This window comes from Rutilus rutilus (genome assembly GCF_951802725.1).
Source record: "Rutilus rutilus genome assembly, chromosome: 24".
Taxonomy (NCBI): domain Eukaryota; kingdom Metazoa; phylum Chordata; class Actinopteri; order Cypriniformes; family Leuciscidae; genus Rutilus; species Rutilus rutilus.
The window spans coordinates 28,937,598-28,955,984 of NC_140228.1; the positions used below are offsets into that span (position 1 = coordinate 28,937,598).

General features: G+C 40.1%; 1 protein-coding gene across 2 annotated transcripts; it reads right to left on the minus strand.

Annotated features, from left to right (window-relative positions):
- Positions 1 to 3,232: 3,232 nt before the first annotated feature.
- On the minus strand, positions 3,233 to 18,347 carry med1l (mediator complex subunit 1-like). 2 transcript variants are annotated; one of them, XM_084398786.1, is made up of 17 exons: positions 18,146 to 18,347; positions 17,682 to 17,782; positions 16,341 to 16,416; positions 16,192 to 16,246; positions 14,046 to 14,178; positions 11,923 to 11,951; positions 11,771 to 11,842; positions 11,622 to 11,696; positions 11,462 to 11,538; positions 11,314 to 11,379; positions 10,553 to 10,664; positions 8,699 to 8,823; positions 8,498 to 8,601; positions 8,086 to 8,284; positions 7,867 to 7,968; positions 7,146 to 7,248; positions 3,233 to 3,669 (listed from the first exon to the last, which is right to left on the minus strand). In XM_084398786.1, exons 1-17 carry the CDS (start codon positions 18,168 to 18,170, stop codon positions 3,357 to 3,359), a joined length of 1,767 nt encoding a protein of 588 aa, XP_084254912.1. In that variant the 5' UTR covers positions 18,171 to 18,347; the 3' UTR covers positions 3,233 to 3,356. The 2 variants fall into 2 exon arrangements, with proteins under 2 accessions (XP_084254912.1, XP_084254913.1); XM_084398787.1 differs by having other exon boundaries at positions 3,278 to 3,669; positions 8,107 to 8,284.
- Between the last annotated feature and the right edge of the window lie 40 nt (positions 18,348 to 18,387).

Genomic DNA, 18,387 nt, shown 5'->3' on the forward strand with positions numbered 1-18,387 from the left:
TTGATATATATCTTACACACACTGCTGTCATGCATTTCATAAAGTTTTAATAAGTTTCACAGGTAAGAAATGTGTTCGATAGTAAAACTACTAGGCTACTTGCAGTGTCCGAACAAGTTTACAAAGCTGAGATCAGAGAGGAAACACATACTAAAACTATATTATAAAATGTATATGTATTTGCAACAATTATAGGCTATTAACAGCAATAATAAGAAATGATTAAGAAAGCAGCTAATGGGCTGGTGGACGCCACGTCACATGGTCATTAATTCCACACCGTGCAAAAAAAGTTGCTGCCTTAAATTAAGTACAATCAACTCAGATGTTTAAGTCATTTCAACTTAAATTACATTAAACTGGCTTAAAAAAAAATATATATATATAACTCATTTTGATGAGTTAAAGCCCATCTTTCAAGGTGAAGATCCCTGTGAATGAACGTGTAGATAAATAGTGTAGGAACTCGATTTGCGTGAAGAAATTAATCATAAATGTGCATTAAAAAAGTTTTTTAAAAGAAATTGCGAGTAAAATTACTTCCGCTGTCAAAAACGCTCTGATCGGAAGTGACGCAACGGCCGGTAAATCTCATCTCTTCGTAATGGAGTCAGACAGTGAAGAGGTTGCAGTAGGGGTTAATGTCAACTCTTACGATGGGCCATTGCCGTATAATTATGAGCCGCCTAGGCGAGAGAGGGTCAGGCAGAGTTAAGGGGAAGGGTAAATGTGAGTTGGATGCGCGGGGAATGCGCATTCTGAACTACCTCGAAGACTAGCTCATATTGGCCCAGTCAGAGGCCGAGTTACAGACTCACAAGTCCTGGCTCCTCAGCCATCTAGAATGCCTTGGACTCAGGATAAACTTCTCCAAGAGTGTACTGTCCCCCAGCCAAAGTATAACCTTCCTGGGAACAGTTATCAACTCTGTTCAGATGAGAGCTTGGCTCACGCCAACCCGCGCTCCCTCCATTCAACAGCTAGTGGCTTCGTTCAAAGCGGGCTCTTACCTGCCCCTCAGAACGTTTGATAAAAAGGACGTCCCTGGCCCCTTGGAAAGACACCATCTGGTACCAGTCAGGTGTAATCATGGGTCTAGTCTCGAGGAGGAAGGTGGTCACGACGGATGCCTCCAACAGGCACACAGGAACGACCTGGTCAGACACTTCCTCAAGGGGGCCAGGAGGCTGAACCCGCCTCGTCCACCCTCTATACCTTCATGGGACCTATCCACGGTCCTCAAGGCCCTTAGGGGACCCCCTTTCGAGTCGCTTCACTCAGCTGACTTAAAACCACTTTCGCTCAAGACCGCACTCCTGCTAGCCCTAGCATCGGTCAACCGAGTGGGCGATGCCCCATAGGCGTCAGGGCTCATTCCACAAGGGGCATGGTCCAGTGGTGTACCAATTGAAGACATTTGTGCGGCGGCCATTTTGGCAGGTTTCGCCACGCGCGAGGTGGGAAGCGCCCTGATAGGTTCACACATCCTCGTCACTTCACCATAGATGCGTGCAGTTCCCGCAGCCCAGCCAATCAGCATGCTATGTAGCTCTGCACTGTGCTGGCTGTGCAGCTGCACTGCGTTTTAAAATAAAGGCTTCAATATTCTCGAGAAAAGGAGTTTTCCCATAGCGTCTAGCGACGCAATACAAGTGAACCGTTACTTTCAGGGAACCGAGGTTATGTAAGTAACCGAGTACGTTTTTAAGTACTGTATTAGCCTACTGCTCATCTGTGCCCAGATATATTAACATGGTACAATACAGTAACACAGCTGTCAAACTATATCAAAGTAATAAGTGTTACTGTATGCAATGCTGTTAATATGTGACCACTTACAGTAATATATAGGAGTTTGTCAAGCAGAAGGTCTCAGACATGCTTCACTTGCTACTGTGTTTCATGTTAATAAAGAAAAATTAGCCACTACACATTTTGTACCCAAATGTCCTTGAATTTTAATCTCACCACAGATGTAACATGTGGAGCAGGATGCTGATTATTGTATTGGTTGTGTGCCTGTATTAACTGAACTATGGATGTTCTGCATGTGCTTCACATTATCATGCAGAAAACGTTCCCTAAAGCTCCCATGTATTTATGGTGGTTTTTTTGCACTTGGTTGTATGTTTTGTTATTTAATATAGGCCTAGTTTCATTCATTTTTAAGTAGGATTAAGATATATCTGGGACCACAAAGTACAAGCAGACATGTCTGAATATTGCAGGTCTAAGTTCCCAAATAAAACATGCTAAATGGTGCACTTGAATTTAGTAAAATTACAATCGCTGACAATTTATTGCCAGACTCACTGTCAAATAACCAAAAACAAGAACATGCATGACTTTTTCTTAAATATATGCTAGTGTAATTTTGTTGTCTTGTTTCCTCAGCAGTGATTGAGACATTTTACAGGACATTACAATACTAATATTTACTGAAGATTATTTCCGTCACGGAATAAGAATTTAAAAAAGCAACTTTGCGACTTTTTCCTCACAATTCTAAAAAAACACCTCAGAATTGTGAGATAAAAGCCCAAATTACCTTTTTGTTTTACCTTTTTTTTGTGGCGAAAAAATTGCAAGAAAAAAAAATTAGCCATTATATTTTTTACATTCTTCCATAAATATCTATGGCAATCTTCATTTCTTTCATTTTAAATTCAAATGTTAAACCATAGAGCTTTTCATTTGTCAGACAGCTGCAGGGAGACCCTAAAGCTTCTCTTTTCTTGACCGCAGTTTTATAAATGATTCTCATTACAAATTTGAGAAGATGGTTAGCACACGTTGCATATTCAAATCCACAATCTTTACTTGCATTTTCTGCTTGGCAAGACGTGTTAATTTCAGACCCTTGCTGCAATACTACAGGTGTACCGTACACAGCCACTAGAACAATATGACCAGGGACAGCTTTGATTTCTTATTCAGACCTTAATTCACATTCTATAAGCTCTTATTCTTTTCTCCCCTGTTGTGATGTACTGGATACCCAAGTGAAATGGCTTTTGGAACAAGAATGTTGGGCAGGAGTTGATTGGATGGTTGTGGTTTGCTATTGCCTGATCTCATGTGAGTGACAGGTTAAAGCCCCACCCTCGTCATCAGAGAAGAGAAGAGATGCTGCAAGAGCAACTTATTCTGATTCAAGATTACCAGGAACAGGAATTAAAAAAATAATGATGTGAACGGAAAAATCACTTAATGATAAATACTGCAATATTCCCAAAAAAAATAAAATAAAAAATATTGTCAATATTGATTTCATGGTGACTTTAAATTAACTCCTTTATTTAAGATTTGTCTAAAATAGAAAACTCTTAAAATATTCTCTAGTAAAATCACTCCTACTATAGGAGCTCTGCTGGAAGTCCACTGGTCACCCAGTGTGAATAGACAGCCAGAGAAGCACACGGGGAAGGGTTAGCAACTGCATCTGTATTAGCATTATCAGCCACGGGGGAAGAAACAGACATGAGATAGTAGCCTGGAGAAGAAGAGGCCGTTCTCTCCTCCTGAACGGCCTCATGGGAGACCGAGCGAGGAGTTGATGTGATCTCCATTGCAGTGCTGAGCTCCGGGTCAGGTACGGGTACGGGTCGGGTCGTCAGGCTGGACACTTTCTTGCGTATGGCCCTCATTGTGATGGGGATGGACATGCATCTGGGAAAAAGAGGGTGAATGAGGATTCAAAACAGAAATGTATTTTCCAGAGCACAAGCTGTAGTTAGGGACAAGGCTCGCTTTGAAACACACATTTTTTGTTTTAAACGTCATGAAATCTGTGACTACTACACCCTTACACGTAGGTGAAAGCAATCAAACTAGCCCAAATATTTAGTAAACATGGCAGGACTCTGGAGGATGTGAAGAATGTTTCGAATAAGAGCGGAGTTCTGGAAAGCATCTCATTTTGCTGAAAATAAATAGTTTCCCCCCCAAAAAATGATTCTGTCATCAAACCAATGAGACTTTGTTCATCTTTAAAACACAGACTGTTAATCAATCTTGAGATTTCGGTCCCTCGTGCATCAAGCAAACTCGTATGAGCTTTATTACCCGGTGTCGTGTTGGCGGCCCCTGAGTTGTTAATTAATGATCTTTGCATCAGAAGTGAATCAATCAAAGGCCTTGTTTACACTGTCAGTGAAATGTAGCCCAATTCTGATTTTTTGCTCGTATGTGACACAGATCCGATGTGTTCTATGACAGTGTAAACAGGAAAAAAAAACGCATGCATTCGGATATGTTGAGATCGGTTTCAGGCCTCATTCATATGTGGAAATAAATCGGATATGTGCCAATGCGACTGTCATGTCAACAGGCAGATCGGATCTCGGATCGGATCTGAGGCATTAGGCGACGTCTCCGCGGTTTAATGACGAGAGAAACCCTGACGTGCTTCTGCAAAGGGACGGATGGCCTGACGAAACGTTGTGTCGTCGTAGGAGAGGAATGTGAACAAACGTTGACTCAACATGTTGTACACAACAAAATTTCGGACCCACTGCTCCTCGTTAAAGCCAATATTTAAAGCCAATAGGCTCCCACCAGTCCTGAGATCTCTCTCGCACACAATAACTGAAGCATACACTCACCTAAAGGATTATTAGGAACACCATACTAATACTGTGTTTGACCCCCTTTCGCCTTCAGAACTGCCTTAATTCTACGTGGCATTGATTCAACAAGGTGCTGAAAGCATTCTTTAGAAATGTTGGCCCATATTGATAGGATAGCATCTTGCAGTTGATGGAGATTTGTGGGATGCACATCCAGGGCACGAAGCTCCCGTTCCACCACATCCCAAAGATGCTCTATTGGGTTGAGATCTGGTGACTGTGGGGGCCATTTTAGTACAGTGAACTCATTGTCATGTTCAAGAAACCAATTTGAAATGATTCGAGCTTTGTGACATGGTGCATTATCCTGCTGGAAGTAGCCATCAGAGGATGGGTACATGCTGGTCATAAAGGGATGGACATGGTCAGAAACAATGCTCAGGTAGGCCGTGGCATTTAAACGATGCCCAATTGGCACTAAGGGGCCTAAAGTGTGCCAAGAAAACATCCCCCAAACCATTACACCACCACCACCAGCCTGCACAGTGGTAACAAGGCATGATGGATCCATGTTCTCATTATGTTTACGCCAAATTCTGACTCTACCATCTGAATGTCTCAACAGAAATCGAGACTCATCAGACCAGGCAACATTTTTCCAGTCTTCAACTGTCCAATTTTGGTGAGCTCGTGCAAATTGTAGCCTCTTTTTCCTATTTGTAGTGGAGATGAGTGGTACCCGGTGGGGTCTTCTGCTGTTGTAGCCCATCCGCCTCAAGGTTGTGCGTGTTGTGGCTTCACAAATGCTTTGCTGCATACCTCGGTTGTAACGAGTGAAGAAGAAGAATAGAAGAATCACTTTATTCGCCAAATGCATCAACAGATGCACAGGAATTTGATTTGGCAATCAGTAACACACAAACAAACACAACACACAACTGTATGCCACATGAGACATGCTTAAAAACAAATAATAAAATAATTTACTAATAAAATAGTCCCAAAAATAATGGTGGCGCACTAAGTCAGTTATTCAAGAGGGAAATGGCTCTTGGGAAAAAACTGTTAAGATGGCGTGAGGTCCTCGTCCTCACCGCCCTGTACCTTCTTCCCGAGGGAAGCAGCCTAAAAATGTCACATGCTGGATGAGACCAATCAGCAGCAATTTTTGTTGCCCTCTTCCGGACTCTGGCCTCATACAAGTCATTGATTGACAGCTGCCTATGTCCAGTCAGCCTCTCTGCTGTTCGCACAATGCGCTGCAGTCTAACCTTTGCCTGGGCTGATGCTGAAGCAAACCATACCGTGATCGATGTAGAAAGAATGCTTACCACAGTGGCTCTGTAAAACCTAGACCGAACAGATCTAGAAACATTAAGTTTAGTTAACTGCCTTAGGAAAAACATTCCACTATGAGCCCTTTTTATAGTTATTTATATATATTTATATATATATATATATATATATATATATATATATATAGTGGTTATTTTAGTCAAAGTTGCTCTTCTATCAGCTTGAATCAGTCGGCCCATTCTCCTCTGACCTCTAGCATCAACAAGGCATTTTCGCCCACAGGACTGCCGCATACTGGATGTTTTTCCCTTTTCACACCATTCTTTGTAAACCCTAGAAATGGTTGTGCGTGAAAATCCCAGTAACTGAGCAGATTGTGAAATACTCAGACCGGCCCGTCTGGCACCAACAACCATGCCACGCTCAAAATTGCTTAAATCACCTTTCTTTCCCATTCTGACATTCAGTTTGGAGTTCAGGAGATTGTCTTGACCAGGACCACACCCCTAAATGCATTGAAGCAACTGCCATGTGATTGGTTGATTAGATAATTGCATTAATTAGAAATTGAACAGGTGTTCCTAATAATCCTTTAGGTGAGTATGTGCAATGATGTCACTTTTCGTCCTCCTTCGCATCAAAATCATGGTGATGTTTGGCGAACTTCGCATGAATCGGATATGGGTCACAGTTGAAAGAACGTGTAAACGGACGGTCAAAAAAAAAAAAAAAAAAAATAGGATAAAGGCAACAAATCAGAATTGAGCATCAAGACCTGCAGTGTAAACGAGGCCAAACACTTTAGCTAGAAAACTAAGTTACTTTAAAACTAAAAGTGCTATAAATAAAGGTGACTTGATCATTTCTGATGTGCTCTATTTATGTGCATTTGTCAATGATTATATGTGCAAACAATTCTGAAATAAATCTGTTCGTCATAAAACACAATGATCGGGTCTTATCAGAAACGGGTATTAAACCATTCCACTCGTATGCATTTCGTTATGGACTTTTTGCAACATCAATGTTTTTTCAATGGAGGGACAGAAATCTCTCAGGTTTCATTAAAAATATCTTAATTTGCATTTCAAAGATGAACAAAAGTCTTATGAATTTGGAACAAGGGCAAGTAACCTGATGGCAATTTTAATTTGTGGGTGAACTATCCCTTTAAGTATTGAGTATGGTTAACAATACACAGTTTTTCACATTTGTTTTAACAGTTTCTAAATGTTTCTAGCATGTGGAGTGTTGATGCAAACAGCAAAATGTTGCACGTACCGCATAAGGACTCGGGATATGTAGTCATCCAATTTATGATCCACTAAATCAGGCATCAGAAGTCTGCAGCTCACCTGATGAGAATCCTCCACCGTCACCTGAACTAGTGCAGTAAACAACACGTGTTCAATACTATACATGTGCTGATTGTTTCCACAGGATGTGTTAAAGTCCCCCTGTGGTGAAAGACAAGCTTTTAATGTTGTTTATATGTCTATGTGGTGTTTTTAATATGCTTTAAGACAAACCATGTGTAAGTTCATAAGTCGACACCATTGCTGAGTATTTCCTCCTTAAAACTGCAGTGAACCAAAGACAGTCTCAAAAACACGCTTTGAAATCGCTGGTGTTTCTGACGTCACAAACTACCTTGTAACCAATCAGATCAACGTGTGATCGTCAACCAGTGGATCTCTGAGCTGAGTGAGTGAGTGGAGGCGGGGCTCATTTGCATATTCATAGAACCGCGCATACTAAATGAGGCAAGGGTGTCGAGTTACATTCAAGATATTTTAAGGCATGACTTTTTTTTTTGTGTTATTTTGGTGATCAAAGATGAGTTTTAAAGGATGCAATTATTGACTACAGGGGGACTTTAAAATAGATGCGAAACAGTTCAATTAGCATGCAATGAATTCCCTTTAATGTTAGTCTATACTCTATAGTGAATCCACTGTCCATCATCATTCATAATCGCCCCAATGTGTGTAAGGGTGCTTACGAACAGCCAGGTGGTTGCTATCGTCAAGGCTGAATGTAACAGAAAGGCAGTGGTCTGATTCTGGCAGGACCTCACATCTCAAGTCATACTGTAAGCCAGCATCTACAGTATATGAAAAATGAGAATCTTAAATTACACAAATGAGTCTGAGATGGCCAGGAGAACGAGTTGCCCCGTCTACTGCCAGCTGAATGCATGAATAAGTTGCATTATAATAACCCATGTGATGGTTGTGGTTACTGAAACAGCTTTCCATCAGCACATTGACGGCCGACTGATGGCGAAGGACGTTTAGTAAGGCAGGGACGTGTCCGGGGTGATGGAAGGGGACTGTGTGAATTAAGGCTCCTTTCCATGATTCGCGGCCCCATTCGGCCCCGGGGAACACATAACTGTGGTACTCAGAGGCAGGCAATGGCTGAAAAATGTGAAAGACGACAACCAAGGAAAATAAAACAGAGCAAAATCAATGAAGCCGTCCCAAAACAAACACTCTTCTAGCAGCAAAGAATGACAAGTACAAATGCAAATAACGCTCTGCAACAGTAGCCAGTAATGGACAAAACAACAGTTCTGAATATGCAATAAAGAGAGTTATCATTGCTAACAGTTTTTTTTATGTAAAGTATACCACAACAAACTGAATCCCATCTGTCCAGGAGATCTGGGAGTTCTGCTTGATGAGAAGTTGAGGTAGAGGCTCCACCTGCAGGTGTGTCTCAGACATGACCCCATCTGAGTGACGTTACGAGACTGGTTACTTGGCAAAGCTACATGATGTTGTTCAAAAACAGTGCATTTCTTATAGGACAGATCTCAGGGGATAATGCACCTGTGATTGTGCTCATTTTCTCGATGAAGGAACTAAGCATGGGTAACGGTGGCTGCAGTTTGAGAAGAAAGGTGGCGGGGAGTAATTCTGAGCAGGAGTCGGTGAGCGGCTGAAACGCTGGAAACCTAAAGCATAGACAAATCAGTCTGGCACCATTCATTCTTCTCTCTATAGAGCTAAACTAGAGTAAACTGGGAAAGGCCTGTTTACACCTGGTCACTGCATGCGGATCCGATCGTGAAAACACCAGGGGCCAGATTTACTAACAGCTTCTCCAATGCAAAGCCTCTTTTGGCGTTATTGCATATGCATTTGTAGGAGTTTCCCTTTCAGATGGGAAATTTATGGGAGGAGAGAATTTAAATGAATCATGCAAGGTGATTTACTAAGGTTTGCGCTAGTCAATTTTCTTGTATTTGCGCCATTTACCACCCAAAAATAAGCAGACGCTAATTTGCGCTGCTCTTGGTAGATTGCTTTGGCCATTATGGAAATGATCCGGTTGCATCTGTTTTCTTTCATTTGCATGTCGTCAGTAGATCACGCGCATAACTTTCCACTCCCATCTGAGCTTTTTTGGTTTTGCACTTTCATGCTAATTTGTGGTTTAGTAAATATGGCATAAATGCCCTTTAAAACATTTTCGAGATTTAATTTAAATTGGATTTAAATCGGATCACTCAAACCACTTCAGAAGGGGGTGAAGCAAGAAGCATGAAGAGGGAAGTTAGCTAGAGGAGAGATGTCCTAGACAACGACTAACGGTAAAAATCTATATTCTTGAGAATTTATAACAAATAACAAAGAAAAGGGGAAAGAAGGAACACGCGAAGTCCCGAATTTACATCGGAAAAGAGTTCAAAAGGTGGTGAGAACTCTGCCGGCAGAAGGGCTTCCAATCCGACATTCAGGAGGCTCTCCTGGACAGGGTAAATCCAGTTTGGTTTTTCTAAATGGTTCATGACTGTTTCAGGAAGCACGGGAGGGAGGGGGAGGGGACGGGATGAGGAGGAGGGAGGGTCGAGCTAGCCTCCGTTTTGTCAAGACGTCAACAAGAAGTGACTTCACCCAACATCGCTTAGAGCACCTTTAACAAGTTACAAGTCACCAATTCCAAGACGACTTGAGTAAAAGTCTTAGAGTCTCTGATTTTAACAGTAAGTATTTTACTCATACTGAGGTAGGCTCAAAGATGCACTAGTCCTCGACAACTAAGAGACATGCCAGAGAAAATAAGAAAATTGGTTTGTAACATGAGATATGTTTATTTTCTATAATCAAAATAAAGATAAACACCTATATATTGCAATAAATAAGGTCAACACAACAGCCTCTTAAAGTCTACAAACCCAAGTCTCAGTTAAGCTCAAGTGTACGAAAAGGCCATAAGTAAACCAATATCCTTCAAAAAGGTCTCAACATTATTTTATTTATCCACTTTACTGATAAGTAAAACTAAATAGTCAAAGTCTACTTGCACTGGATGTCATCATGACATCATCTCCTAAATCAAACACCTGCGATCTGATCTTGAAATTAGCTGATGATAAATAAAAGCGCATATGTTGCTTTCGTTGATGTGAATTTCCATTGTTGCGTGGGAACTGAAGATTGGATTTATATTTGTTTGCGGAGACATTTATGTGGCCAAGTGTCAACATCAGATCATAAAACACGCATGACGTGACCAGGTGTAAACAGGCCCTGACTATACCCTCGCCATTTCCCTGACTCGACCTGAACCTGCAACCTTTGTGTTAATACTACTTTTTGTGTGTGTTAATACTACTTATAAACATGATCTGTAGTGCTGCCGGGTCTCATCTCTGATGAGATTAGCACTCCAGCACTCACCCGAGAGAGTCGACCTGCGGTGGAGAAGAGATCAGCGACTCGATCTGCAGTCTGTGTGAGGTGTCACTGTTTCCCACCATCACCAGAGCAATCCGGCCTCTACTAACATCACCTAGATTGAGTTCAACACCACACCAGCACAAGGCTTACACACTGACGGAAATCACTTCATACTTGACTCAATGCTCTGCATTACATCTAAACATTACATTAATACTGATGCTACTTGATATTTTACAATAGTTAGGGATGCACAATAAATCGGCCACCATATCGGTATCGGCCGATATACGTTCATTTTTAATGTCGGCACCGATAAGAAAATTTGGCCGATATATTAAAGCCGATAAATAATGGATTATTTCCTTCAGCTGAGACACGTCAGATGCGCACTGTTCAACATTAAGGGTTTGAATTGCTTGAAATAACTTCAAAATTGAAAATAGTTCAGTGCAACACGTCTGTCATATACGCTACATAACATTATAATGAGAACATCATTATAATTGTGTGTTTGGGACATGGCTGTTAATGGTGACTTGTTTTGCAATCAATCAGGATCTCAAAAATTATTTAGATTCATCGGCCAATATATCAGTTATCGGCTTTCAAACATACAGAATTATCGGTATCGGCCAAAATGTTAATATCGGTGCATCCCTAATAATATTAAAATATAAGCTACTTTGAAAAATGAATAAATACTATAACAGTATATAAATGATATTAAACACTGCATTAGAAGTTCCATGTTTTAATACCTGTGTCCGACAACCCCATGAGAACATCTAATGGACTTATGTAGTACTCGACTGTCATTGGAGTTCCTGTGAGGAAGGTGGAGCGAAAAGAACGCTTTAATATTTCTAATAAAACGTGCTGATCCGACACCGGTTTCCCCTCGCGTACCGTCTCTTCCCGGCTGGACGTTCCCAATCCTGCCGTTCATTATGAGGTCAACGTGAAGGTCACTTTCTCTCAAAGATCTACGAGTATAAGAGGCATTGCTCATCACTTTATACGATGATACACTCATCTTGAAACGTGTGTTAGTGCTAGTTTCCCTCACCTTGGTAAATGGGATATTTTGAAGAGATCAGTTTCCATGTGCCGAAGAGCGGAGTAGATCTTAGCCTTGACATCACTGCCAGAGCACACTCATCATGATTAGAGAAATATGCAAATAAATTCTCCTAATCAGAGACCAGAAGGCATTACCTGTCTCCCTGGATGTTGTAAAAGGAGACGAGATCATCCAACTTTAGGGAGAACTCTTGAAATTTCTTCATCCTGTGGGAATACGAGAACAATTTTTACTCCCACTCTATTTATTACACGTTTCTCTTGAAATAAAGAGCATTTATATTTACCTTAACAACTGAAGGAGTGATGGACTGGACTACAAACAAACAAACATAAAATAAAAATAAAAAACACATGAATGCAGCTCACAGAATCTTTCCCACACGGTGAATATGAGTATGAATATTGACAGGTTCACGAAAGCGTCTTCACTCCGATGGTTGCAGATTCATTTCTGTATAGAATACAAACTTTTATTGTTTGTTTTTAAATCCTTAAATGGTTTGGCACCGTGAAACGTCATACATCTGACAGAAGATAATAATAATAATAATAATAATAATAATATTATTTAAGGCGCCTTTCAAACCACTCAAGGTCACCATATAACAAGTAGCAACAGTAACAATATTAAAACAGAAAATAACAGTAAATAACAATGTCAATAAAAAACAGCAATAAAAAGAGTGCACAAAGTAATCATGGAAGATAAGTAGTTCTGAATAAATTAGTATTAAGTTTGACTTTAAATTGAGCTAACGAGTCTGAATTACGGATGTTGACGGAGAGAATTCCAAAGACGAGGAGAAACACGGCTAAAGGCCCTATGGCCCATGCTGGTTAGGCGAGCAGAAGGTGTATGGAGGAGACCCAATGAAGAGGGTTAGGGTTAGGCTAACGCCTTCGAGAAGGGTTAGGCTAACGCTAACCCTATCCCCGAGGTCTTCCCAGTCACTTCTGATTCCCAGATCTAGAAGGTGTATGGAGGAGACCCAATGAAGAGGAACGGAGAGTTCGAGAAGGGTTAGGGTAACCCTAACCCTAACCCCGAGGTCTTCCCATCAGTCACTTCTGAATCCCAGATCTAGAAGGTGTATGGAGGAGACCCAATGAAGAGGAACGGAGAGTTCGAGAAGGGTTAGGCTAACCCTAACCCTAACCCCGAGGTCTTCCCATCAGTCACTTCTGAATCCCAGATCTAGAAGGTGTATGGAGGAGACCCAATGAAGAGGAACGGAGAGTTCGAGACGGGTTAGGCTAACCCTAACCCTAACCCCGAGGTCTTCCCATCAGTCACTTCTGATTCCCAGATCTAGAAGGTGTATGGAGGAGACCCAATGAAGAGGAACGGAGAGTTCGAGAAGGGTTAGGCTAACCCTAACCCTAACCCCGAGGTCTTCCCATCAGTCACTTCTGATTCCCAGATCTAGATTAAAACTTAGGGGTGACCGCGCCCCGAAACTGTGGGATTTGTTACCCGTTCACATCAGACTATTTCCAGCTTTAAATCATTGTTAAAAACTCATCTTTTAACTCAGGCTTTTAATTCCTCTGGGTGTTGAGTCATATGTGTCTGTTGTTGTTTTATGCTATTTTGTGAAGTGTTTGTATTTTGATATTACATTTTATTATCTCTGTACAGCAAATTGGGCAACTGTAGTTGCAATAAATTGTGCTATATTCTAAATACACTGTAAAAACATTTTTACCGTGTTAAATTTACGGTAAAAAAACTGGCAGCTGTGGTTGCCAGATATCAACCATATAAAATATGGAAGCAATATTTTAGGTTTTACAGACTTGGACTTAAATTTACAGTAAACCAATATTTCATTATCTGATATAATGTTAATTTAACGACCTATTGAAGTACTAATACCGGTTTTGTTCCATTGTAATACAATGACAACCACCAATCACAGTGGAGATGAGAGTCACATGATGAATCAAAGCTCATCACGAACAGCTTTCGCACAAGAGAGTTAATAGTAACATATAGAAGCTGCACAGTGTCATTCACACACACATTAAATACCATCATGATAACACACATGAAATTTTAAAATGCAATAAACATTAATTTAATAACATTAAATGTAACATAAAACCCTAATGTTAACTGATTAAAAAAAACTATGAAGAAACATAGTATTTCCAACAAAAAATACATCATGCCATGTGTCACGCAGGGAATTGTGGGAATGTCAATTTACGTTTTTTTCACTGTAAATTATACAATGACTTGTTCTTTTTTACTTCCAAAAACTGTTATTTACCGTATATAGTAAGGAAACTTTCTGTTAAACAATTAACAGTTTTTCACTATAGCATTTTTACGGTCTTTTACCGTTAAAATCACGACATTTTTTACAACAACAAAAAACAAACATTTCTGAGCCCTCTGTCTCACCACCGGAGCTTCGCCGCGATGGGCCGCCCGCACATCTTCCACGCGTCCTCCCGGCAGCAGGAGCACCTCGATGTAAAACAGGTCTGCGGTCAGATAGCACACCGTCTCAGTGGGGCTCAGGTGTGACCCCAATCTACACACACACACCAGGAGTTAGTCAGCGTCACAGAGGAAGAGCCAGCTGCACTACGAGTTCAGGAACTAACAGCAAAGAAATATGATAGTGATCCAAGACAATATTGACACAGTATTACATTGGGAGGCATGCACACAAAGACCATTATGCCAATACAGTCTGAAAAACAACTTCATTTGAACAATCAATTCAACACAGGTGTGTGTGTGTGTGTGTGTTCTACGTCGATATATAGTGAAAAATGACTGTATTCAAACAGGTTTTCCAGAATAATCCCTCCCTCTGCCATTGGTTGTACATATGGGTGGGCGATCTGATGATTTTACATCGTGATCGATCTTGAAGACGTCCAAGGTCTTATTTTTCTTTTTTCATGATCTTTTAAGTCCCCCGTAGTTAATTTTATCCCTTAAAACTCATCTTTGATCACCAAAATTACATATTTAAAAGTTTTTTCCTTGAAAAAAAAAAAAAAAAAATCATCATGCCTCAAAATATATTGAATGTAACTCGACACCCTTGCCTCATTTAGTATACGCGGTTCTATGAATATGCAAATGAGCCCCGCCTCCACTCACTCGCTCAGCTCAGAGATCACACGTTGATCTGATTGGTTACAAGGTAGTTTGTGACGTCAGAAACACCAGCGATTTCAAAGCGTGTTTTTGAGACTGTCTTTGGTTCACTGCAGTTTTAAGGAGGAAATACTAATGCAATGGTGTCGACTTATGAATTTACACATGGTTTGTCTTAAAGCATATTAAACACACCACATACACACATAAACAACATTAAAAGCTTGTCTTTCACCACAGGGGACTTTAAAACACAGCAATGACTGCCTACTAGATGGCTGTGCCGACAGGCCGAATCACTCGATCATGTGAGTTTCATGCGTGGCAATGCATTTGAAAAACTAGTTAACAGCAGTAGGGCTGTACGGTGAATCAACTTTTAGTTTCGGTTTCAGTTTGGGCTCCTAACTTGGTAGGAAACTTGGTAATCAAGAATAAATTATCACAGCGATGTGCTTTCGGCCCTCCTTAAAAGCCTAAACTTAACATCCATATCAGATATGTAACGTGATTGTCGTAAAATGCAGTCTACTGCGGGACAAGCTTTATTTTAAAAAGAGATATTAATTTTAATAAGAGTTATTAAAACTGCTAAAGAAACTGATCCCAGAGATTTCAGGCACACACCTAAACGGTCAAATATAAAAAAGTCAAAATGTCCGTCTTGGCGAGGATTTAGGCTACATAAAGCCAGTTAGTTATGTCTTAAGTGAATCAACAGTTCCAGAAATCAGATGAGTGTCATTAGATCAGGGGTCTCCAACCTTTTTCCATTTGAGAGCTACTTTTTAAAAAGGAAAGTGGCCGAGAGCTCCTCATGTAGGCCAATACAATACTTAAATCTCTTAAAATAATGTCTCATAACTCTCATATTAACAACTATCCAAACTGTTTTAGACCTAATAGTTTTTGTAGGCCTATATGTCACTCTTAAATGTCAGAGAAATCAGATTAATTTTATATATTAAAAACGTTTTATACTGTAAAAACACATATAGTTGATTTTAGTTGATCATAGCTGATCATAACTAGAGATGAAATGGTATGAAAATTTAATTTCATGATTATAGTGACCAAAATGATCACGGTTATCACCGAAATATACAATTAGCATCAATGCACTTAATGAGAATCAATGTATATGTAATTCATACAGTGAAGGTTAACTCTGGGTTTAATGACGGATTGTTTCTAGCAATACCGTTTTAAATCGTGCAAATAGACAGAAGTCCATAGGCTTGTTCCAGTCTGTATATTCTCGATAGTACATTGTTTGTTATTGTTATAAGATCGTGATATTAAAGTTTGTGAAGATCGCCCAGCCCTAGTAGTTCACCAATAACATATTTGCAACATTTTCCCCTGCAAATGATCTGATGTTAATGCATAAAAATGTAATCTGAGTCCAATATGTCCATGTAGGAAAAGTTCGAACCCTCTTTGTTTGGCAATCATCTCTAGTCTGGACACCATGCCTGTCAAGGAGGACGCTACAGACAAAACACACAAACAACCAAGAAACTATAAGAGGAAATATACACTTTAATGATTAACTATATCAGTTTAATTCAAGGACATCCTCACCGTTCAGCGCCTCATTGATCTTCTCAAGACATTTTGTGATCGGCTCACAAACTCTCCCGTCTCCTTTTGTTTTATCCTACAATGAAAAATATTCCTCACCTGCTAGTTTCGCCACAGCAAAACTGAGAAATGTTGAAAAGCCCCGAGGAATGATCTTTTCAGACAAATATATAAGCCCAAGTGTAGCATGCAGTGACTTTCCAACCAACAAATACCATTAGGCCTATGCACCGTACAGCTGCTCAGAGAAAACACAGATTTATCATATTTCTGGAGAGGGACCTGCAGTTTGCATATTACTTTGGCAATCCACAACAGTCTTAAGCTCCACATCTGGAATAGATTTGGAGGGTTGCGCGCACACATAATGGCAAACGTCTGAGGGTGATGCCTGAGAGACCCAAGTTTGGACTCTATTTGGCTAATGCGCAATAAATGACCCAAACTCGACCTCTTCTATATGATATCATCCTACATATATATATTAGAGAAAGTTCTGTGACATGTAGCCAAGTATGGTGTCCCATACTTGGAATTTGTAAACTGCATTCCACCCATCCAAGTGCACACACACAGCAGTGAGTATTGAACACACACACACATTGTGAACACACACCCGGAGCAGTGGGCAGCCGTTTTTTGCTGAGGCGCCCGGAGAGCGATTGGGGTTTGCTCAAGGGAACCTCAGTTGTGGGTAATGAGAGTGAAAGAGAACAGTGTTCATCCACCTACATTACTGCTGGTACTGAGACTCGAACCCACAACCTTCGGGTTACAAGTCCGACTCTCTAACCATTAAATGTACGGAAGCTTGTTTCCATCACAGAATTAAAAATAAGAAAGGTAATTGCGACTTTTTTCCTCTCACAATTTGTACCCTTTTTTTTCTCAGAATTGCACGATATAAACGCGCAATTCTGACTTTTTTTTCCTCGCAATTTATTTTTCTCAGAATTGTGAGTTTAAATCCTACAAATCTGACTTTTTTTTACTTTATAACAGACAATTATGAGTTTATATCATTTTTTTTAATCCAAAAAAGTAGGTTACACACCTAGTTACGGTTGCTAAGCCATGATTGGCCTGTGGCGTTTTCGGGCGTGGCTTAGCAAAGGGTCAATTGCAAGAAAAAAGTCAGAATTGGGAGTTTATATCTCACAATTCTAACTTTGTAACACGCGCGAGAAAAAAGACAGAATTGTGAGATAAAAAGTCGCAATTACCTTTTTTTTAATCATTATTATGTGGCAGAAACAAGCTTCCATAGAAATGACACGATAGTGAATAAATTACAGAATTGTCATTTTTGGATGTAGTATTTCTCAAAGGCAGTTTTCTTACCATGCATCTTCGGACCAGTTGCATGGTCTCATTCCAAGATTTATCAGCATATTTGGACTTCAAGGCAGACATTAAAGTTTTGGTCTTCATACTTGCAGGAGCTGTGAAGGCGACAGACCAGCAGTGAATGTTCTCAGAATTGTTGTTGTATATTTTATAATAATAATAAAAAAACTATAAAACTAGCCAAAGCCATTTGTTTTCTGGTCTTTCAGCTTTTTTCCATTTTTTTAATTCTTTATTTATTAAACATTTTATATTTATAACTTTTTAAACCAAAGCCCAAGATCCGCCCACAATGATAAGACTAAAGTCTTTCAGCTTGTTTAGGGGATTTGGCCAGCTGAAGACCAAACTAAATCATTTAAAGCAGCTTAAACCAACTAAGACCAGCAAGGCAATTTATGCTGGTTTAATGTTTTTTTTTTTTTTTTTTTAAAGGAAAAAAAGAGATTTCACTTTACCGCTTTCGCTCTTATTAGACTCCATTTCGGCCGAGACTCTTGTTAATTACGTTTAGACTGCTGCTCAAGAGATGTATCTCAAGATTAACAACACATAACGTCGAGGAAAGTATAAACATAAACGTTCAAACTTCAAAAATACTTTCAACTAGTCTCTCTCTGCTAATTAATCGAGTTCCCGCGCTAGACACTAATCAGCGGCGCACGCAACGTGAATCTAGAGGAGGGAGGGGGGATTGCGT

Coding starts and splice junctions, on each gene's coding strand:
- med1l (XM_084398786.1), bottom strand. CDS start 18,170: ATGGAGTCTAATAAGAGCGAAAGCG. Junction 11,697..11,770: donor TACAACATCCAGGGAGACAG/GTAATGCCTTCT, acceptor GTGCTCTGGCAG/TGATGTCAAGGCTAAGATCT. Junction 8,824..10,552: donor CCGCAGGTCGACTCTCTCGG/GTGAGTGCTGGA, acceptor TCTATGCTTTAG/GTTTCCAGCGTTTCAGCCGC.